General features: G+C 41.0%; 1 protein-coding gene across 13 annotated transcripts in view; it reads right to left on the reverse strand.

The window, feature by feature from the left end:
- Nucleotides 1–24177, reverse strand: part of TENM3 (teneurin transmembrane protein 3) — a 711055-nt gene that overhangs the window by 196856 nt on the left and 490022 nt on the right. For 12 of the 13 annotated variants that reach the window (XM_061585249.1, XM_061585250.1, XM_061585255.1 and 9 more), the window contains one exon: nucleotides 11740–11862. In XM_061585249.1, the coding sequence (XP_061441233.1) occupies nucleotides 11740–11862 (123 nt within the window). Of the gene's footprint in view, nucleotides 1–11739; nucleotides 11863–13195; nucleotides 13254–24177 lie in introns of those variants that run through there. The other variant, XM_061585262.1, reaches the window with a different exon arrangement.

Consider the following 24177-nt stretch of genomic DNA (forward strand, 5'->3'; position numbering starts at 1 on the left):
GTCCCTCCATGTGTTATTTAGACTGCACAATAATGTCTTGTAGGTTATTAACCAGATCATGGTATCCTATTAAAAAACAATCAAATGAAAAAACCTAAGTTTTTTACCTTCTCAAAGAGGTATAATGAACACATCAGCACAATGTATCTTTGCTGATACATTTACTTAGATAAAGAATGGTACCTGTCACATGTTAGGAATAGCACACATTTTCAAAGAGTTTTGAGCCATGTAAAGTGTTGTTGTCACCATCCAAACCTTTATTCTTAACAACAACAACAACAACACTATCTCACCCTGCATCCCAGAAGGAGCCCAGGGCAGCATTCTGTGCCTAGGCATTCTGGAAACTGGGGACACACAGAGGTCTGGTCCTATTATTAGGCAAATTGAAGCACTCCCTCAAGAGCAGATGGCTGCTCCACCATCTGTATCAAGGAGACCCCTGTCTGTTGGAGGACAGAGCTCTGTGCACCACATGGCCAGTCCTGGACCCCATAGCTAGCCTTCTGCTCTCAGGTGTGGTGGACACTATTCTGTTGCCAGTTTTGAAATAAGATTCAGCTGCCTGTCCAGTTGACATTGTGGATGGTGTGGGTGCCATCTTATCTTTTGACTCAATTAACAAAATGTCTTGGACTGGTCCTAGACACATGATAGTTCATCTAAAAGTATAAGGCGTGCTCTAATTTATTAAGGGAGTATTTTCAAATGGTTAACTTTATAGAACAGCTAAGATCCACACAGGTTTTCTTTTTAAAAAATAATAAATTATTTCTGTACAAACGTGTATCCCTACCTCTCCTCTTAAAAGGCTTAAAGGACTAGCAACAAAATCAAACCATATATAATAATTTAAAATATTTATTGATTAAAATATTATGTTTTTGTGTAGTATACACTGGCCCGACGGCCCCTGGAGCTACAGGGGGACCTCAGCCGCCCCTCCACTCCCCTTCCGTGATCCGCAACCCCCTCACATCCCCCACCTACCTGTCTGCTGTCTTTTACCATTGCCCTTAATGAAGATGGCGGCCGCGGTTTCCCTAAGGTACTGCCGCCCCTGCCGCCATCTTAGTTGATGGCAGATGCGCGCACGTAGCACGCACACGTGACATCAACAAAGATGGTGGCAAAGGCGTCATCCCCTTAGGGAAACTGCGCCCGCACACACATGCCGGGGCCCAGGGCAAGCTGATGCCCAAGGGCCCTGGCATTCCTGGAGCCGGCCCTGAGAATAGGACTCATATTTTCGGTTAATGTTGTCAAACCAAGTTAAAGAGGGGGCAGGAAGAAAAAAGAGAACATGTGATCTGACAATCCACATATTTTTATATACCTGCCCTGTTTCATGTAGAGGGGGCCAACTAGAATTTCATCAGGTACTTAAAGTGCATTGTCATAAAATGCAAAACAAAACACTGATGCTAGGTGTCCTGATCAGCAAATCTTTGTTCTCTAACCCCTGCGGAAAGTACAGTCAGTTAAACTAATCCAGATATCTATATTAACTATACTCCTTACTGAATGTTAAAAGCGAATTATTTAAATGGCTTTATTTTCAATTCTTCCTCAGCCCAAATCCCTATCTTTGAAAATGTCAGGGTTTCATAGTTTTATTAAGAAACATATATATTGCATACATGCATACATAAAGCTGCACTTAAATATTTACTATATTTAAATATTCACTGAACAAAATGAATATTTTTGTTATAGCTGTACGAAGTCAAAACATAGCTATGGCAATGTTTATATAGCAAATAGCTACGCTAAAGTTTAAACAAATAAATAAAAGTAGTTATTAAAATTTAATCTAGTAATACAGAATGAATATGGTATGATTTACCGAGACATTAAAAGATCAACAGTGCCTGCTCCAGAGAAAAGTTTAATATAATTTCAAGTGATCATGGGCACCTTTGAAAAGTACCAAGAGGATTGAATTTACAGACAATTAATAGCCCACCATCCAATTGCCTAACATAACCTTGGATTCATACCATCCATTGTGAGATATGTGAGATGATCCTTTCAAAAACAACTAATATTATTTCCTAACACTATGGGTTAGAGTAATTGTGACTCAAGTAGAATGGTTAAAAACAACTTTCGTTGCAAAGGTAATTATACAAAATCAATAAAGCATTTCATCAATAGACCATTTACTGTATATAAAATATTTTAAATAGTGTAGCACGATTTTTAATCTTAGTCTTTTGTTATTCTTTAAGTTCTAATGTTCCAGTGTATACAATTTCAACAACTGACTCATGATTACATCGAATTATTAAAAAACATATGAAAATCATGCTAATCAGCATTTTATTTTTAATACAGAAGTGTAGAAGAAAAAATCATAACAAGCCTGGTTTTTCTCAAGCAGTTTTTTAAAATTATGATTGATGTTTTACCTTAACCCACTGAATTTTACAGTGATATTTAATTGAAAACCTAATTTACTTTGCAAACTTTACTGAAATTTCTCAAACTCCTATGTAGGCAGGCAAGCTAAATGTAACATTGGCTAGCAGAGTTCAATCTGTAAGAGTAAGAGCTCAATTACACTGTACCTTGTTTAATAGATGGTATGTTCTTCACAGTGTAATTACTCGCATAGGGAAAGTCACAAAATAATTAGGGAGGAATGTTCAGACAATGTGTAATACGTTTACATGTAAGAATTTTTGACATGCAGCACTTATTAAGTAATTACTAGGATTGATTTCTACATCAGTACTAATCTTTATTTGGTAGCAACTTGAATGTCTGTTTGTAAACATATAGCACAAGTTGATTTATATTGTACTGTACTGGTTAGTGCAATAATCACTACAGACTGAACTAAGTCAGGACGGAATCAAATCAGAATGTAAATGTTTGAACTACTAATCACATGTATAAGACAATCACCTAAGCCATCATGAATAGACTTTTCCATAGAGCACACTTCCAAGACCAATAACACTTGCTTCTGAATAGACATGATTAGGATTGCTCTTTAAGATATATACAGATATGAAATTTTTACTCTGGTACTACTAAATGCCCTCATATAAAGTTTGTTGGTCATATCTGGCAGGTTCCCAGTGGCCTTCCTTACTGGGTGGGCCACAGAGTGGACTACTACGGGTGCTCGAGCTGGAGCAGAAAGAGAGCAGAGCATGAGGGGGAAGCTGCAGTATTCACTCTGGCTGGGAGGGATGATGCTCTGGCTGGCGTCACTGATGTTGGGTGACTGCTAAACTGCATGAATACTGTCTGTACTGGGGATCCTGGAGGAAGGATGGGCTCACAGTTCAATTTTGCTGCTGGCCTTGTTGCAGAACAATCAAACCCACCAATCAGTTATTGAGCCATGAGGGGAATGGGACAGAATAACCTGGGAGGGAGGGAAGAACAACATTCTAAGGGGGAAGAGACAAGAGGGGATTGTGGCATGAGCCTCTTCTGGCATGTCATCAATGGTACCAGAGGTGGGGATAGAACAATTCCCCCTCTGCCAATACTCTGTTGCTCAAACTTCCACACTCTGAATAGCAAAAATCCTAAAAAGTAAAATGATTACTATCTTTCTCTTCTGTTACAACATGTAGCAGTGTCCAATAACATGAAATGTTAGCTACGTAGTATCAGAAACTAGTTATCTGAATAGAAATTACTACAAATAGCCAGTTATAATGATCTAATCCTATATCTTTTCAATACATTAGCAGTTTTAGGAACGCCCATTCTCTTTGTCACATATTCACTGAAAATGTCAATAACGATAGTGAAAATTTTATATCACAGTTTGCACTGGTTAGTCATACGTGAAGAACGTGGCAGCCACAGCTGCTGATACAGTGTATATATTCATTAAATGCACAATAGATTTTTCCCTTGTTCTTTTCTTTAAGTAGGAATCCGCCCACATAAAGACAGAGATAATGGATACTAAAGTACAAGGCACAGATATGAGGCAAAAAGAAATGAGAAGTGGGGAAAAGGAGCGTTCCTCTTAGGCAAGATGTGTAAAAAAGGGCAGAAATGGGAAATTGAGTCATATCATTTCTATAATTTGGAACTGTGATGGACAGAAAAGTGAACAGAAAAGGTTTCTATCTTCCTCCACAGTGACACAGAGGTCACCTGTACACTGTGAATGGGAAAACAGATGTAAAGAAAATAGTGCAGTAAACACAGTATTCATCAACCATTTAAATCAGGTTTTCCATTTAAAAACTATTGATCTGTTTGCCAAAAGTGCACTGACTCTTAAGATTTAGAAAAACGTAAAGGGCAACATCAAGAAAAGTCATTAAAATATAATCTCTTTATGTGGTTTGTGTTTTAAAAGCTCCTACAACAAAATTAAAATAGCGCTTGACTTTATATATTGCCTGGCAAAGGCAGATGCAATATAGAATCCTAATACAACTTTTTAAACAGACAAACACACTGCACATGATCTGGTAGATTTCAATAGGAGGGAAACATACCACTTCAGTATAACACCATGCCTTAAGCACTTTCAAAAAAAGGCAAACAGGCCACAACAAGCACAAGCATCAATTTAGCCATTCTGGTTGCTTTTTGGTACAATACAAGATGTCCAAGTTCTACTTTCAGAGACTGGGTTTACTTCCAATAGAAGGAACAGGTAGTATTAGCCCTGAAAACATGCCACTTTAATCCATACTAGAGCTACTGTATATGCTGTAGTCCTCCATACACAATTTCTCTGTTATGGCTCTCCAGCAGTGAGACCCATATTGTGATTCTGTTGGTACAAAACCCTTCAATAACTATAAATTGACTACCACTAAAAATACAGATTTAGATGAAAATGAGAATCAAAACCATCTATTCCTGGCCCACTTTATATTATGCCCAAAATTCATAGAATGAATCGAATCTAATATCACAGATACAGCTTATCCATAAATCCTATTGGAGTTGCCTTCTGCGGGCCAAATCCCCTGCCCAGAGATTTCCAGGAAGTGCAACCATATTTTTTCACTGTAAAATGTTAATTCCACCTCAACTGACAAACATTAAAGCCCCATCCCAAACTGACTATTACATTTGTTTCATGAGTGTTGACCTGGGAGGCAATTTCTTGGAATGGGAAGACATCCCAGAGGAGCCAGCAGAAGCAGTAAGCTGCCTAGAGGAACAGCACAGCTGGAAGTAGCTACCAGACCATTTGCAGGCTAAGTGAAAAATGCCCCAGGAAGACTGTATGTGTTGGCCTGTCAAGTAATTTCCCTGCCATGGACAGCAACAGATCACTGCCAATGAGAGTGAGCCCTGTAGGGGTGAACCAAATGATTCCACTCCAATAGGGTTTTGGGTGTCACCACCTTGGGAGTCACACAAAGGCAAGGCTACTAATCCATTTATTTCCTCAGTGGGGAGCAATGATTTTTCATCCAGTTGATTACCTGGTTGGGATGTGTATATGCAGTTTAGTTGACTTGACTGCCTGAATGTTTACTTTAGGCATTTGGAGAGGATTGGGATATACCACCACCACATTCCGCTTTCCAACTATCTCCCTGCTTCACCTAGTGAAGGTGGTCTCAGAGCTGATCTTCCCCAAATTAATTATTGACTGATTAATTAATGATTTCATGCAAGCCCCCCTTATCTGGACCAGTCCAATATCTCATGGCCTCTATGGCACCCATGGCCTTATCCCAATTAGTATCTGGCCCTACACTCTTCACTAGGGATGGAATGATCTGTCAATTTCTATTCTCTTAGTTTCTTATTTTTCTAGTCTTAAATTTGGCTCTCCACATTTCTGCAACAATTTGCAATTTTTTTTAAAAAAAATCCTCATGAAAATTTTTAGTGCAAATTTCTCCATTTTCGTCAATATATTCATTTTGTGCACACTTCCCCCTCCATGGTTGGCAAACTGCATTGCAAAATTTGGATAAGGGCAAATGTCAAAGGATGGCTTTGTTTCAGTTCTCGTATTGTTTTGGAAAGTGTAAATTTGATAAATTCAGCTTTAATTGTGAACCGAATCAAATTTCTCATCCATCCCTACTCTTGAACCTGATATTTGCTGGCCAAAATGAAAGTGACTTATGAGTAAAGGAGTTTGAAATACAAAATGCTGATACAATATAGGTTTGATACAATTTAGGTTTGCAAGTAGTAATGATCTCTAGAACAGTGGGAGACCAATTAAAATAGTCCACCCTTGGAGACGACTGGATCCAGATGGATTTCTAAATGACTACTAGAGCTGGCAATCATGTTGAAGCCCTAGTTGATCTGTGTAGAATACAGGCTTCTTGGATATCTGAAAAGCTAAGAGCAATGAAACACTTGGATAGACAACCAAAGAGATAGTGGAAAACAACTTGGGCCAAATCTAATCAAACACAGGTTAGAGTCCCTGTTAAGACCTACTCTGTGGTAAAAAAGCCAACATTGTACTTTGCTGCCACTGTTGTGTCAGTGCAGTGTCATCCAGAGGAATTGTTCCATGTAGTAAAGGGGTTGTTACATTCTAGACTCCAGAGTAGTGAAGGAGATCCTTGGCTTACAAGGGCTTGCTGAGCTTGCAAAACATTTTGCTGTAAAGTCATGGGCATCTGCTTGCACCCAACTTGGTTCCATATTAAGAACAGATTCTGTAGTAAAGACCGAGACATCTGCTTGTCCAGATTTAATGGATGAGTCTTATCTTGTTCATCCTGTGGGCAAGTTATTTGGCGAGATGAGGCCTACCACCTGCTCACTGGATCCTTGTCCAGTCTGGTTAGTAAAAGCTGCCAGAAGGAGACTAGCTAATTCAGTGGTGGAAGATGTAAATGCTTCTTTGAGGGAGGACTGTGTCCTTATTTCCCTTACACAACAAGCATTTGTAAGACTATTGTTGAAGGAGACAAGAGTGGCTGTATACTATAGCCAGCGTGGATTTTTCACATTCAGCAATGTTAAACTGAAAATAACCCCCCATGCCATTCTGATGCTTCCTATAAGCTCATTTCAAAATAAAACCTTACAAAACTTATAGTCCTGAACTCAGAAACACTTGCTTAACAACCCTCTCAATTTTCATGGCGATACACAAAACAGTCAGAGAGAATCGAGAGTTCAAAGTCTAAAAACAGAGAAAAAAACCCCAGAGCCCTTTTGGACTTTTTTCTCTTGAGAGTTCTCATAATCTGTTGAAATTCATTCAAAATCAGCTATGTTCACAGAGTACCTGCAATCCTGATATTGACCTTGCCCCATACTCTGACCTCCATCTTCTTAAGTTTAAAAGTTTAAAAAATACCTGGCTGATTTTTAATTAATTTAATAAATTTTGGCTGGAACCCAATCATAATGTCGGGCATGCTTAGTAAGAACCAACTGTCAGTGTTCTAAATGCCAGACTCACAGCTGCTGGGCTCGCCTAATCAGGGAGCCAAACCCACAACAGACTTTGATTTCACTTGAGACAGTCATGGCTTCCCTCAGAGAATCCTGGGAAGTGTAGTTTGTAAAGGGTGCTGAGAGGAGACTCCTGTTCCACTGAGAGAGCTCCAGTAGCCAGACTGGTTTAACAGTCAGCCACTCTGATTGAAGGTCTTTGAGGGGAACAGGGCATCTCCTAGCAACTCTCAGCACCCTTTTCTAACTACACTTTCCAGGATTCTTTGAGAGAAGCCATGACTGTCCAAAGTGAAATAAAGGCCTGGTGTGGATGTGGCCAGGAACAGCTCTGGTTTAAATTTGGGTGGGAGGCTACATGTGCCTGCTGTAGAATAAAAAGATGAGGGAAATGCTGAAAGCAATGATACTGTTCACAGTGTTTTCCTTTTGGAAAGGAAAGGGGCTTCCCTTCTGCCCAGGGCCAACCCATCCAATCTCCTCCCCTCCCCCTACCCTCCCTGTCCCTCCCCTGGGTCAGTGTTAGACTATGACCTGGGAGACCAGGGTTCGAATCCCCACACAGCCATGAAGCTTACTGGGTGACCTTGGGCCGGTCATTGCCTCTCTGCCTCAGAGGAAGGCAGTAAAACCACCTCTGAATACCATTTACCATGAAAACTCTATTCAAAGGGTTGCTATACGTCCGGTCGACTTGAAGGCAGTCCGTTTCCATTTTCAAATATGATTGCACAGAAATAAATCCCACTGAACTCAAAAAGTATGCAAATGATCAAACCCACCCTCCCTTCTCCTCCCCCCTATCCCCTCCCTCTTGCACCTTCCCTCCCCCTTCCTTTGCCCCTCCCCATCCTCTTCCAAAACCCTCCTCCCCCTCCCCTTCCTCCTCCCCATGGTCAGTTTTACCTATCTTAAGCATGATTGCATGGAAGTAAATACCACTGAACTCTATAAGCATGCAAATGATCAAAGCTGCCCTCCCCTCCCCTCCCCTTTACTTTGCCCCCCAATCTACTCCTTCCCCTTCCTCCTCCCCCTCCTTCTCCCCCATGGTCAGTTTTTCCTATCCTAACCATGATTGCATAAGAGTAAATCCCATTGAACTCAATAAGCATGCAAATGATCAGACCTGCTTTTCCCCTCCTTCTCCTCTTCTCTCCTTTCCTCCTCTCCTCCCCTCTTCCTCCTCCCCTGCCCACTCCAGCCCTCCCTCCCTCCCCCCAGTCACTTTTACCAATCCTAAGCATGATTGCACGGGAGGAAATCACACTGAACTCAATAAACATGCAAATGATCAAAAATCTCCTTCTCCTCCCCTCCCCCTCCTGCCTGCTCCCATCCCAGTCTTCCCCTCTGCCTTTCCTCCCCTCCCTCCTCCCCTCCCCATCCCGTGGTCAGTTGCACCTATCCTAAGCATGATTGCAGGGGAGTAAATCCTACTGAACTCAATAAGAATGCAAATGATCAATCCATTCTCAGCAAACTTGCACAGGATCCCATTACTTACCTCTCAGATTTAAAAGCAGAGAAATTCACTAATAGGAAAAAAAACCCTTGCGGTTTAAGAATATACCTATAGCCCACAAATATTTCTATCAAACTTTAAGAAGCAGGGAAATTGGACAGCTATAGTAAATGCACCAGGGGAGAAGGAGACCTGACCACCTCTCTGAGATATTGGACTGCCCTACAAAGTTGTCAAAATGCAAACACCATTTGGGTTGGTCTTTCACAGTCCAATCCACTTGCTGTGTAGCTTGGAAGAATTTGGTAACATGTGCTTCTGAGCATATAGGGAGTGGTGGCAACACCTGCAATCAGCCCAAATAATAGAAAGAAGACATGTGCTGTGCTGATCTTGTTTTAGCAGGGAAGAAGCAACATTATTAAGACAGAGGATATAGTTCAGATGGTCACTTTAAATATATCTGATTTACTTTGCAATGTTACTGAATTTTCCTGTATTTTCCTATAGGAAATCTTTTTCTTTTGTTTCTATTTCTGTGAATATATGAAGTACAGCAACACTTTGCATAATTTACACTACAAAAACTTTTACATCAAACTGCAGTTTCAGATTCAACTGTTAATGCACCTAAAATAGAATTAGAACATAACCTCCAATTTGAAACAGAAAAGGCTGTCTTCATCATCATATGACATTGACGAATAAAAAGGCTTTGAAATGAATAAAAATAAATTTGAATAATGAATAATGAGGAAAATAAAATTTTCTAGTTTAGATTCTCTGTAGAAACAGTAACACAGGAAAGAAGCAAAGTAAGAAGAACACCAACAAACATACAAAAAATATAATTTTCCATCTTTGGAGATGGCAGGTGTTGTTACCACTCACCATATGCTCAGAGACACGTTACCAAATTCTTCCGAGCTACACAGGAAGTGGATTGGACTGCGAAAGACCAATCCAAATTGTGTTTGCATTTTGACAAATGTGTAGGGCAATCCAATATCTCAGAGAGGAGGTCAGGTCTCCTGCTCCTCTGGTGCATTCACTATAGCTGCCCAATTTCCCTGCTTTTTAAAGTTTGATAGAAATATCTGTGGGCTATAGGTACTTAAACCGCAAGGTTTTTTGCCTATTAGTGAATATACTAGTTTATGGTCCAACCTGGATAACTAGTCACCCAATCTTTCTTTTTTGAGCAAAGCCCTAGACTGGGTTGTGGCAACAAAACTCTGGTTTTCTTGGATGAAACTAATTATTTGGATAATTTCCAGTCTAGCTTCATGCTGGACAGGTTTTGGGACTGAAACAGCTTTGGTCATCTTGGTGGAAGATGTAAAGCAGGGACTGGACAAGGGGCATTCCTGTTTGTTCAGCTGGACTTCTTAGTGGCATGCACTGTCATTGACCATGGTATCCTTGGCTGGTATGGGACCTGGAGGAACCACATTGTAGTGGTTCCAGTTCTATCATGTTGAGTTTCCATAAGATGGTACTGCAGAATTATTGATTAGCACCTTGGTCATTAGTCAATGAGGTCCATCAGAGCTTTAGTTTATCCCTTTTGCCTTAAGATCTACATGAAGCCACTGGGGGAGGTCATCCAGGGTTTGGGGGTTGAGTCTTAGTGCTATGCTGGTGATATCCAGAGCTACCTCTCTTTTTCAACTGATGCTAATGAGGTTTTGGAAATCCTAAACAGTAATGGACTGGGTGTGGGCTAACAGGTGAGGCTCAGTCCTGTCAAGACTGAGGTTCTGTTGTCAGCAAATTGGAATTGGGAGTACAGGCTGTTCTGGATAGGACTGCATAGTCTCTGAAGGTTCAGGGGTACACCCCTGGAGTTGCTTCTGGATCCAGTATTGCTCCTGGATTCTCAGGTGGCAGCTGTGGCCAGGAGTGCCTTTGCCCAGTTTCAGCTGGCCCACCAGTTGTTCCCCTTCCTGGAAGAGAGAAAGAGAGATTGGGCCACAGTGACACATGCTTTAGTCACTTCCCATTTAGGTGACTGAATGTGCTGCATGTAGGTCTTCCCCTGAAAAATGTTCAGAAATTTCAGCTGGTACAAAATGCTGTGGCCAGATTGCTTTCCAGTGTGTGCTTAGCAGACCGTATCACACCAACCTTACCTCAGTTGCACTGGCTTCCAATTTGTTTATAGGCCCAATTCAAGTTGCTGGTTCTTGCCTATATTAACTCCAGATGGCTTGGGGCCAGGATATATGAAGGACCATTTCCTTTCTTATGGACCTGCCCATAGTTTACAATCATCTTCGGAGGCCCTGTTATATGTCTCACCACCAAAAGAAACTAGGTTAATGGCAAGTCATTTTGAGATTTTTTTTGTTAAGTTGTTTTGATACTTTTCATTGTACTGTTTTCTGATGGAGCTCAGAGCATTATCTCTGACATCCCTGTCGTGGGATCCAACAGGGTGCTAAATAAATGGCTTGTCAGGTGGAAAGGAGCTGCTACACTAGCATCCCAGCAGATGGATCTCCTGTTGCTTACCAGGAGAAAGAGGGGGAGGAGTTAGGTGTGTTGGAAATACATTGGCAGGGCCACCAGATCGGCTCTGCCCCACATAGAAAGCAGCTCCTGTTGTTAAGATGTTATTAATCATGCAGCATGAATGTAACCATTACTGATTCCACTTCAAATAAGCACTCATGCACCAAGAATCTGGCCTATCCATGGTTACCAAATTTTAACTTCTTCACAACTGTTAAAAGCACAGAAGCCCTGCATCACATGGAACTTGTTTTCTTTCTTTAAAATTTTGTCTTTGAAATTTCAATAGGTGTAAAAAAAATAATAGAAATTGTGAGATGTGAGACAACCTTAAGAACCTTGATATATTGAAAATATATCGAAGTTAGATGCTCTCTTACCATTTTCACCAGGAGGTAATGACACAGTGTGTGTTGGCACAGTATCAGAATCCACTTTTCCATTTTCAAATGTGTCATTTTCAGTCTGCTGTAACTGCCAGTTGAGGCCAAAGAGATGCATTGCTGATGATGGTAAAGAAAACATATAATTTAACAATTCATGCCAATACTTGGGCGAGAAAACAAACAAGCAAGCCACACTGAACAGTTAATGAAGTTTGCAGTTTACGGAGGACATTTGAGTTTTGCATTTTTAAATATAGTAACAGGAATTGTATGTTCACACAACCATTTAATTTTTTAAAAAAATATTTCTGGTTTAGGGTACATCATAACTATTCAAAGGTAATAGTTTTAGTCACTAAACAAGAATGCAGGCCATCTCCGTGTCACATTTATTTTATTTTATTTAAAATATTTCTATCCCGCCCTTCTACGCTATGATAGGGCACTCAGGGTAGCTTACAAAAATAAAATCAAACATGTACATAATAAAATTGTAAACAGTAAAATCCCAAAAACATTAAAATAAATTAAAATACATAAAATACAATTAAAATACATAAAACACACACACACAGAGAGAGAGAGAGAGAGAGAGAGAGAGAGAGAGAGAGAGAGAGAGAGGAATTGGTACTAAAGGGAATACAAAGGTAAAATTTAACGTAGAAGGCATAACATCAGTGTCAGGCTCTACCTTCAGTCTCTCCCAAAGGCTCTCCGGAACAAGATCGTTTTCAGAAGTCTCCGGAAAACCAACAGGGAGGGAGCAGAGCGAACTTCTTGGGGTAGAGTATTCCAAAGCTTGGGGGCCACAACTGAAAAAGCTCTCTCCTGTGTGCCTGTCAATCTAACATCTTTCACTCCAGGCACGCAGAGGAGACCAGAGGCAGATGATCTTAAATCCTGGGCAGGTACATATGGGCGTAAGCAGTCCCTCAGGTACATTGGTCCACATCTCTAATGCCCAGCCACTTCTTACTACAGCACAACTCCCATATCAATACAAAAAAACAGTCTGTAGTACTTCCCCTATTCATTCCCAGAGCAACTCACTTCATCTTGAAAGAAGGGGTTTTCTTAAGAAAATTCTTACAATGCATGATGATTCTGTAACGTGTTATATCTATTCTATCAGTCAACTGAATGAAACAAAGATGGCAAAGAGCAGAATGTAGCTGCTCTGTTGTTTCTCCTCAAGTATTCAAAAAGAACTGAATCTGATTAATCCCTGGTTTTGCAGATGATATTCCAAGAACTTAAGGGAAGTGATGCCCATTAAAGTCAATGATTAGAAAGGATAGCGATTCGGGGTACGGGTGACTTAAAACTATTTCTCAGGAGGCTCAATGCGTGGATTGTGCTTTACTTCCAGCAATCTACCATGGCATCAAGTGAGTGAGTGTTAGCACTCAACACAATATTTTTAGGTCACAAAATTTTTTGCTGTGGGTACCATAGCAGGCTCCTCCGTGGCAAGATCCTCCGTGGCGCAGAGTGGTAAGCAGTGGTAACGCAGCCGAAGCTCTGCTCACGGCCGGAGTTCGATTCCAACGGAAGGAGGAAGTCAAATCTCCGGTAAAAGGAGTCAAGGTCCACTCAGCCTTCCATCCATCTGTGGTTGGTAAAATGAGTACCCGGCATAAGCTGGGGGGTAAAGAAAGGCCGGGGGACGGAACTGACAATCCCACCCCATATATACGGTCTGCCTAGTAAACGTCGCAAGACATCACCCTAAGAGTCGGAAACGACTCACACTATAAGTGCGGGGACAACTTTACCTTTTTTACCATAGCAGGCTGCCATTAAAATCTGTACTGCAAAAGCTTTCAAGGTAAAGAGAGGATTGAGGTAGAGCAAAATGTCTCCACTCTCGTTTATCTGGAGTTACTCCTTATGTTGCTTCACTGAACTGATTCTGCTGCAGTGCTGCAAGGCAGGGAATGTCAGCCTATGTTAGCAGCTGCCAGGACTAGAACTGGGAAACTTCCTCCTATACTGAAGGGCTATAAAGGCATTGAGGTCAGGCTTGGATATTACCTGGGCAACACATAGTCTCTTCTGTCTCCAACTTCTGCCTCTGCCTTTTTGTTTCAGGCTATTGGTTCTTACTTTATGCCTGCTTACAGTTTAGTAGTGACAGACTTATTGATTTGGCAATGGAGATGGCTCCCTGTTTTGCCATGTTGCACTGTGGCAGTTTCAGCATAATAACACAAGGAGCACTGGCCCAATTGCCCCCCCTCCACTGAGTACTTTTGTGCTGTTTCAAGCAATCAATAGCATGTGCTTTCCGGGGTGCAAAAGTGTTTGTGAAACTTTGTCCTCCCTTTCATGTGCATCACCTAATTAAAATGATTAACCTAGTTGATAGTGTTGAGGATAAATATGTACAAAATATGTAGAACTCTTTATTGTCTCCCACTTTTCTGTTGCTATTGCAACCTTAGAGTGGAACATTTTCCCCAAGATACATACAAAGGTCTTTGTTTCATATCTTCATTTCTAATATCTATTTCATTTCGCACATCTTAATAAATCCTCCTTATTCCCAACACCACTCTTTCCTGTCCAAACCCCATCATTTCTGGAACACTGTCAGAATTATCTTGTATTTCGAATACACTTCAACTGAAATTCCTTTTATGACTTGCCTACTGCTTATGTTTTAGAGTTTCCTTAGTTTACTATGAGTATGCAAAATCCCCAAGGTCAATCTACTGTCAGTTACACTGTCTCACTATAATGACTTCAATACAAAAAACAAAATAAAAACAATAACAGAGATTGATTCCCACTTGGACCAGGTTCTAAATATTCATTACTCAAAATGTTTCAACTAGTCTGATTTACTACTTAGCAGTGTCTGTTACTGTGAATGTCAGAAATTTGAAGGTGTTGATATAGTTTTTAACTTTCTTCCAGTAGATGTTGACAACCAACAGCAAATATTAACCATCACCAGTGGAGAATTATCAGCATCTGCTGATGAAGTTTGACAATCTTTAGTGTTGATATTTACAGTAACATCTCCATTCTCTCCCACAGTCACAAGCTCCCAATGATATTTAAGAGTTTGTTCCTTTAATTTCCGAGAAAAATAACAATTAAAATTCCTTGTTTTATTCATAGTTTCTGACTGTGTAAAAAAGGAAGATTTTAAAAAATAGCAGTCTTCTTCTTCTGTGACTCAATGATAGTGTAATTATAAATCACATTCTTAGTTTGCTTCATCCATTTTATACACCTTACCTATGAAAGCTCATGCCATATTAAGTCACTTACCCTTGTTTTTCTTTTTGCTGTTAGTTAATATGATCACTCTTCTGGAATTTTAACATGTCATGGTAATGTGTGCATTCAACTATCAGGAAAAAAAGGCCACAGAAGCTGATAACTAACTGTTAGCTAGCAGGCCCCTAACAGCTTATGAACATCTTACTGTCACTGCTGCAGGGTGTAACACAGGCTTGGTATCGCTAATCTATTCTGCTGGGGACCACCTTTTATTCCTTTTCTGGTCTTAAGGCCCTTTGGGAGAGAGAAATTGGAGAGGAATTGGATCCTTGGCTTTAGAACAAGCTTTGGACCACTAAGCCTTTCCATTCTCCTTTAGCCAACATTTGTGAAAATTGATTGAAGACTGTTCACCTCTGGTATTATACTCTGGTCTTGCTCACCCAAATCCAAGGTGGGCAGAGTGCAATGAGAAGTGACTTACTGGCACCTCTGGTGGACCTTTCTTGGAGTGCGCCTCTTTTGGGAACAGGTGGTGAAAGAAATTGGGGCTATTATTGGGGAAAATGTGATACTGGGCCCCGAACTGTGTTTATTGTCAGTGTTTGAAGGGACTAATGTAATGTGTGGAAAGAACTAGTAATTGTGTGGAAAAGCTAGTAATTAATGGTTGCAGCCTGACTAGTCATTTCACACGGCTGGAAAAATTCCTCATGTGTTACTTCAGACAGATGGTATTCAAAGGCGTTGTTTATTAAGATTCTTAGCGGTCAGACGGACCCAGAGAATTGTGTTGTAATTGGGTGGAAGTTTATTTTACACATGAACAAACAACCATTTCAGACTTTCATTCCATCTAAGTAAGAGTTTATTTGGAGGAATTTGTAATGTTCTGTTTATTATACAGCCACAAGAGTGGCTGTATACTATAGCCAGCGTGGATTTTTCACATTCTGCAATGTTAAATGGAAAATATCCCCCCATGCCATTCTGAGGCTTCCCATAAGCTCATTTCAAAACAAAACCTTACAAAACTTATAGTCCTGAACTCAGAAACACTTGCTTAACAACCCTGTCAATTTTCATGGCGATACATAAAACAGTCAGAGAGAATCAAGAGTTCAAAGTCTAAAAAGAGAGGAAAAAACCCCTGAGCCCTTTTGGACTTTTTTCTCTGAGAGTTCTCATAATCTGTTGAAATTCATTAAAAATCAGCCATGTTCACAGAGTACCTGTAATCCTAATACTGACATTGCCCCATACTCTGACCTTCATATTCTGCAGTTTAAAAGTTAAAAAAAATGTCTGGCTGACTTTTAATTAATTTAAGAAATTTTGGCTTGAACCCAATGATAATGCGGGTCATGCACAGTAAGAACCAACTGTCAGTGTTCTAAAAGCCAGACTCCCAGCTGCTTGGCTTGGCTAATCAGGGGGCCACACCCACACCAGACTTTGATTTCACGTGAGACAGTTGTGGCTTCCCTCAAAGAATCCTGGGAAGTGTAGTTTGTAAAGGGTGCTGAGAAGAGACTCCTATTCCACTTTGATTGAAGGTCTGTGAGGGGAACAGGGTGTCTCCTAGCAACTCTCAGCACCGTTCACTAACTACACTTCCCAGGATTCTTTGAGAGAAGCCATAACTGTCCAAAGTGAAATAAAGGCCTGGTGTGGATGTGGCCAGGAACAGCTTTGGTTCAAATTTGGGTGGGAGGCTACATGTGCCTGCTGTAGAATAAAAAGGTGGGGGAAACGCTGAAAAACAATGATACTGTTCACAATGTTTTCCTTTTGGAAAGGGGCTTCCCTTCTGCCCAGGGCCAACCCACCCAATCCCCTCCCCTCCCCTGGGTCAGTGTTGGAGTATGACCTGGGAGACCAGGGTTCGAATCTCCACACAGCAGTGAAGCTCCCTGGGTGACCTTGGGCCAGTCACTGCTTCTCAGCCTCAGAGGAAGGCAATGGTAAAACCACCTCTGAATACTATTTACCATGAAAACCCTATTCATAGGGTCAACATAAGTCAGGATCGACTTGAAGGCAGTCCATTTCCATTTCCATACATGATTGTACAGAAATAAATCCCACTGAACTCAAAAAGTATGCAAACGATCAAACCCATCCTCCCTTCTCCTCCCTTCTATCCCCTCCCCCTTCCTTTGCCCCTCCCTCCCCCTCCCCCTCCCCTTCCAATATCCTCCTTCCTCCTCCCCTTCCTCCTCCCCCTCCCCTTCCTCCTCCCCATGTCAGTTTTACCTATCTTAAGCATGATTGCATGGAAGTAAATACCATAGAACTGTATAAGCATGCAAATGATCAGACCTGCTTTCCCCCCTCTCCTCTCCCTTTCCTTCCCCCCCTCCCCTCTTCCTTCTTCCTCCTCCCTTGCCCACTCCAGCCCTCCCCCCCAGTCAGTTTTACCTATCCTAAGCATGATTGCACAGGAGTAAATCGCATTGAATTCAATAAACATGTAAATGATCAAACCTGTCTTTCTCCTCCCCGTCCCCATCCATTCTGCTCCCATCCCAGTCCTCCCCTCTGCATTTCCCTCCCTCCTCCTCCTCCCCCCTCCCCATCCCCTGTGGCCAGTTTCCCCTATCCTAAGCATGATTGCAGTGGAGTAAATCCCACTGAACTCAATAAGCATGCAAATGATCAATGCATTCTCAGCAAACTTGCACAGGACCCCATTTCTTACCTCCTGGATTAAAAAGCAGGGAAATTCACTAATAGGCAAAAAACCTTGTGGTTTAAGAATGTAGCTATAGGCCACAGATATTTCTATCAAACTTTAAAAAGCAAGGAAATTGGACAGCTATAGTGAATGCACCAGGGGAGCAGGAGACCTGACCTCATCTCTGAGATATTTCTAAATGTATTGGAAGTATATGTAACAGCTATTGTTTGGTCATTTACTTGAATTTGTGTTTATTATTTGGTTGATGTATATAATATTGTTTAAAATAACTAATGTATTGTGCTTCAAATTTATTTTCTGCAAGCAAAAATGTACACATAAAATTTAGGTGCACAATAAATGCAGTTCATACTCCCATGAAAACTCGCCTAGCCTTTCTAATGCTGTGCCCATATCTCTTGTTATTTGATGGTTGAAAACAAAATATATTCCTGTGAGTGGATTAGATCAATCCAATTTGGAGTTTTATCAATGAAAGATCTGGTCTTGATTGTATAGTTACCATTTCTGTTTTCACACTACAACCTATAAAATATATATCACAAAGGAAATTGCTTGATAAGAATGTTGGAACAAGCTATGTCAAGATGACGTTATTGATGAATTTTGTAAATTTTGCCAACAATCCAGAAAAGGCTATAGAACATCTTATTTTATACTGCTCATCTCACAGATGTTCAGAAATAGTTAAGAGAGCAGTTTTTCTGCTTAGTTTTAGTTCACCAGACAGGTATACACAGCATTTATTGGTATAAAAATATATAGGCTACTTCCTATATTACACAGATAAACTTTATCAGTACCATTATTGAGGAACTAAACATCTAGTATGGATTGTAGGAGAGTGTATTTTGGGGAGAGGGGAGTCTCCTTTTCAATACTTTCTTTCTAAAATGCTATAGTTAGAATGGTCTTCCCTAGTGTTTTTTTTAAATACTTTCACCCTCCACAATGTTTAAACACATTCATCTAGCAGAACAGCCTCAATACTGTAGAAGGCTTGGTTTCTTATAGCGGAGGAAATATTTCCTTGTGTCAAATTAAGGATACCATTCAGACTGGACGTGAATTGCCCCGTTTACATTTTTTATTGCTTTTTAGTGCTAAAATTCTCCTAACCTTACGTTTGCACTCTTGCTCTTAACAGAATTTAAATATTTAATCAGCATATTTGGAAAGATGTGAAGACAATGACTGCTAAGTGTAATTTTGAAAAGCATAATTATATTTGCAAATAAAAATCTGTAAAAGTAATGTAGTTAAAACAGCTGCTTGTATCCATCAATCTCAAAACCATATGTACTCAAATATGGCTGCAGTTAAAGGTAAATTCTGCAATGACAGAATGAAACCGATACAGTAGGGTCCCGCTTTACAGCGCTTCGCTTTACAGCGCTTCACTAATGCAGCAGTCTCAATTAGACGCAATTAGACTAAAGCCTCATACATATGGCACTTGTTCCGCTTTTACAGCGGTTTTGGGGCGTTGTGTGCCATTCTATTCAATGAGCTGCTTTTCAGCGGTTTTCACTTTTCAGTGGGGGTCCAGAACGTAACCCACCGTATGAGTGGGGCCCTACTGTACAGAATAAATGTACTAATTTTACACTTCCTCCTTTCTCTCTTCCTATATATAATTTGTAAGCATCACACTTGCAAAGGGGGAACTTTATTGACCTGTGGGGGGGGGAGGGGGAGTTCTGACAACCCTCTGGGTAGAGGGGGGAGCTCTGGTGATCCACTGAGGAGAGGGGGAGCTCTGGTGACCTGCTGGGGACAGGGGGAGCTTTGATTACCTGCTGGGGGAAGGGGGAAACTCTGGCAACCAATGGAGGTGGGGGAGGTCTGGCAACCTGCAGGGGAGAGGGGAGCCCTGGTGAACCATGGGGGGAGGGTGATATCGGGCAACCCGTGGGGGAATGGGGAGAGCTTTGGTGATGGTAGGTGGTGTTGGCAAGTGAAGCCAGCAGCCCCTAGTCTTACATATAATAAAAACATAAAATGGCATCACTCAGCCCCCGTTGGAGGATTTGTAGTGCATCATCACAATCCTGCATTTGCTTGAAGCCAGAGCACAGCTGCCGTTGGAAGATTTGTACAGTAATACCTCAGTTAACCAAACAGATGTGTTCCTGGACATTATTTCTTTAACAGAAACTTTGGTGCGAGAGATAGGAATAACATGGAAATAATAGGGATAGGTTCCTACATCTGCTCATAGATGTTGGGGGCAGCTTCAACAGGGGCTTTAAAGGGTGCCTACCTGGCACCTACCCACTCTCCCTCCTTCTCCTCCTCATATTGGATCCTTCCCTCCCCAGCCCTGGGAGAAAGCAAGAGATCTCTTCTAAGGCAAAGCAAATACACAGGCTTGTCAGTTTCACCCTAGCAAAAGCAAAGGCACAGAATTATCAGTTTATTTATAGGGAAGCAAAGACACAGGCTGCTCAGTTTCACCTTAAAGCAAAGGCACAGGCTTGAAAGGCAAAGCAAAGCTGGTCAGTTTCATATTTTAAAAAAGCTTTTGTAAAAGGAGCTTCCTTCCTGGAGGATTTGTTAACTGAGGTATTACTATAGTGTCCCATCTCAATCCTGGAATTTGCACGAAGTCAGGATGGGGTAGGGGAGCAAAAGAGAAGGAGGGCTGCCCAACAGCAGTGGCTGTGGCATGGCAGCAAGAAATGAGGGACACTGACAGAGGAAAAGTGGTTTAAAGCAACAAGAGATTGAATAGACTGAATAGATTGACAAGCGAGGAACACTGAGGGTTTTAAAAACATTTTAACAAAACGAAATAGCAGAGATGGGTACAACACAAACACTAACATAACAAAGCGCTTCCCAACTCCCTCTCACTGTACTCAAATCCCTGCTCACTTTACTTAAAAGCCTGCCACTCTTTAAAACCGCATTTTTTCTGTGTGTCCCTCTATCCCTGCTTCACTCAAACCCCTGCCACTGTTTAAAACAGCCACTTTTCTCCTTTTAGTGTCCCTCCTTTCTCGCTGTACTCTTAACATTTCGCTCTTCATTCCTCAGTGGCCTCATATGAGATAAGGATGTGGAGCCCTCCAATATTCCATAGTATTTCACTTCTGGTACCATGTGTTGTCTTGAACATGATGTTTCAGATTCAATGTAGTAGTAAGTTAGAACAGATATTTTATTAACAAACAAACACCTATATATGTACAACATCCATCAACTGAACTTCAACTGAACAAGCTAAATGACAGGCTTGTCCTTAAGAGGCTATTCATCTGAAAGATACAGCAACACATACCATCCCTGGTGTGTGCATGTAAAGGGGGGTGCAAAATAAGAGAAAGGGGAGGAGGCATGGAAATGGGGGTGGTCTGTGTGCAAGGGAGAGTTGAGAAAAGGGAAGAGGAGGAAGAGAGGCCAAAGGGGGCACAAAAGGGGCTCTAAAACAGGATAGGGTGGTGGCTTCATAATTGGATGGGAGGTGAAAGGAGTGCTTAGCAGTTGCAATGTGTGAGAGGCAGAAGATGCACGAGTTGCACAAAAGGATCAAAAGGCATGGGCATGGGGACAAGGTGATAACAGGGCTGCAGAATAGAAATGGCTTTAGGAATGGGGTTGAGAAGGTGAAAAGATAACTTAGTAGTTGCATGAGGTAGGAGTGGTGGAGGGTTGGCGAGCAAATATACATACATACATATTATACACACACACACCAGCATGGTTCCCAAAGGGTAAATCCTGTCTAAGTAAACTTTTAGCATTCAAGGCCATCAATAAGCATATGGAGAGGGCATGATCACACCATATATTTAAAGCACATTATTCCTCCCAAAGAATCCTGAGAACTATAGTTTACCTCCCACAGAGCTATAATCTCCAGCACCTTTAATAAACTACAGTTTCCAGGATTATTTGGGGTAAACAACATGCTGTAAATGTATGCTGTGTATGCAGCCAAAAATTGAGAAAGCTTAGCAGTCATCGGATATAAGGACAAGTCCTCTTATGGAGGGATGTAAGAAGTGGGGTCCCCCAAGGATCAGTATAGGGACCAGTACTTTTTACCTTGTTCATATATGATTTGGAGTTAGGGGTCAGGGTAGTAAGACCAAAAAGGGATAGTGAAGTGCTCCAAAAGGATCTTTCCATACAAACTCAGTAATGTTTATATCAGTAACACATAGAACATCTTAGTTGAGAGCAGGAATGGAAAACCTGTGGCTCTCCATATGTTGTTGTACCACAACTGCTATGCTGATGGGAGTTGGAGTCCAACAACATTTGAATTGCAGAGTCCCCCCCAGCTGCTACTCCGCCATGCCCCTGGAACTCCCCATTTTTGGGCCTTTCGCCAGCTCTCCATCCGCCAGACTGGCTGTCCCTGGGTGGAAAGAAGGTAACAGGAAAAGGTGCTCAAAATGCAAAGTGCAGAAAGTAAAAAACAACACAGAAAGACAAAAGGCATGATCTAACAAAAAAATAACTATTACTAATATGACAAAATCTGAAATGAATGAATGAATTATGCTCCACAGGCTCTGCACTAATCTTGGCTCTCTAAGGAAACTTTCCACTGGGTGAAATATCTAGCTATTAATTCTTTTCTTTACTAGATGATCAGGCATAAAAGATGGGATTGTCATAGGATCTGTCAGGATTTTTTTGTGGCTTGCTCAAAACGCAATGTTGTTATCATGTCCAATTACACAATTGGGTTATCAAAAAGACAGTTTCAGTTTGCCTCACTGCACAAACCTAGAAAAAATGCAGCGATGTGATTTGTGAAACAACTTTGTAATATTTGAAAATGAGTCTCTTTCAAGATGGAGGTGGGTAATGCTTGCTGAATAATTATACTTTAAAACCCTTGATGTGGTGTGTTGTAGTGTTTAAAAGTATGAACTCTAGATATGAATATGAGCTCCCTTGTTCAAATCTAACCTGAGCTATAAACTCTCTGGGCTGCAGTTCCACACACTTACCTGGGAGTCAGTTCCATTGAACTCAAGGATAAGATTGTATGTGGCTTTAGCCCATCTACTGTATCCCAGAATCATTCTTATAAATAAATTCACAAAAACTGCTAGCCTGCAAAACAAATCTGATTAGCTTGATAAGAGGCTAGTAGCCTGTGTTTCATGTCTGTGTGGAAATGCAGGTTACTACCTCAACAGGGGTTAATAAAAACAAATGCCAAGCAGACTGGTGGAAGAGACAGAAAGCAGTCCATTTCTTTGCTGCTTGTGGCCTTTCCTTCTTCCACAGCTAGTATGGTAACCAAACAAAGGAGAGTTGCAAGATCTGTCTCTCCTTCATAAGCTTGCTCAGTCACCAGCATGAAATTCCTGGTCACCTTTGAATATCAGGGGAGCTGTTAAATACAGGGCTGTCCTGTTTGCCATGTGAGAATAATACTCACTTTCCTCACAAAGTGGTTGTAAGGACCAATATATTTGATGCATTTGAACATTCGAAAACCATAATATGATAAATATTATTACCACTACATCATGTCTATGCCACACTACATGGTATCACCATGCAAATATGTTAATGTGATTATATACCAAACCCAGGATCAGAAATGTATCATACTACAGTTATATAACATGTAAACATGCAGTTTTTAAAAAATAATAAGAACTGCATCACATCAGTTGAGAATTTCTTTGAAGATACATTAAAAAAAGACTTGTCTTTTTTGGTTTTGGACGTAAAACCTATTATACTGATCCTTGCCACACTTGCAGTTCATGTCAGTAAAGAAGTGTGGCAAGTACAGAGGACAGACTATACTGGGGTAGCCAACATATAGTCTAATAACATCTGGAGGGGGCTAACTCCCCTCAGCCCCAGCCAGCATGGCCAATGGTCATGCATGATGGGAGTTGTAGTCCAACAAGATCTGGAGGACACAACATTGGCCACTCTCACCCTGGAGTATACAAATAAGTCCAGACATACAGTGGCAGGATAAGAGCCAGACAATAGACAAATGGAAGGTATATAATATATATATAAATTATAGTTTATATAAATTATAGTTTATATAATTTATAGTATGAGATTAGGCAGTCATCATTTGTGAGGTAAAGTAGCATTTTTTGGTACCCCCGCAATTAGCATATCATGAGAACCTCTGTTTCTTCCCGACTTCATGTTATTACAGTTAGTAGGGAGATATGGTAATTTGGCTGGTTTGGTGCAACATTTAATTTGGTGCAGCTAGCAAGTGCAGTGAAGTCAGAGACTTAAATAGAAGCTGCTTTTGTGAGCACCTTGACATATCTTTATGGTGAACTGGGCTCTTACAACTGGCCAACAAGAGGTCATGGAAGGGGAACCTCCCTGTTTGTCTCCTCACATCTACAGTGTCCAGACATGATGGAATGCGGCAATCACTTAACAAGATATGTAATGAGCATAAATATGAACACTCTGTGCTTTTCCTTGCCCACTCACTTCAGTGAGCAGGTGAAGCCAAGCACAGAGCAATCATATTTATGCTCACTGCA

Source organism: Rhineura floridana, chromosome 9 (assembly GCF_030035675.1).
Source record: "Rhineura floridana isolate rRhiFlo1 chromosome 9, rRhiFlo1.hap2, whole genome shotgun sequence".
NCBI lineage: Eukaryota > Metazoa > Chordata > Lepidosauria > Squamata > Rhineuridae > Rhineura > Rhineura floridana.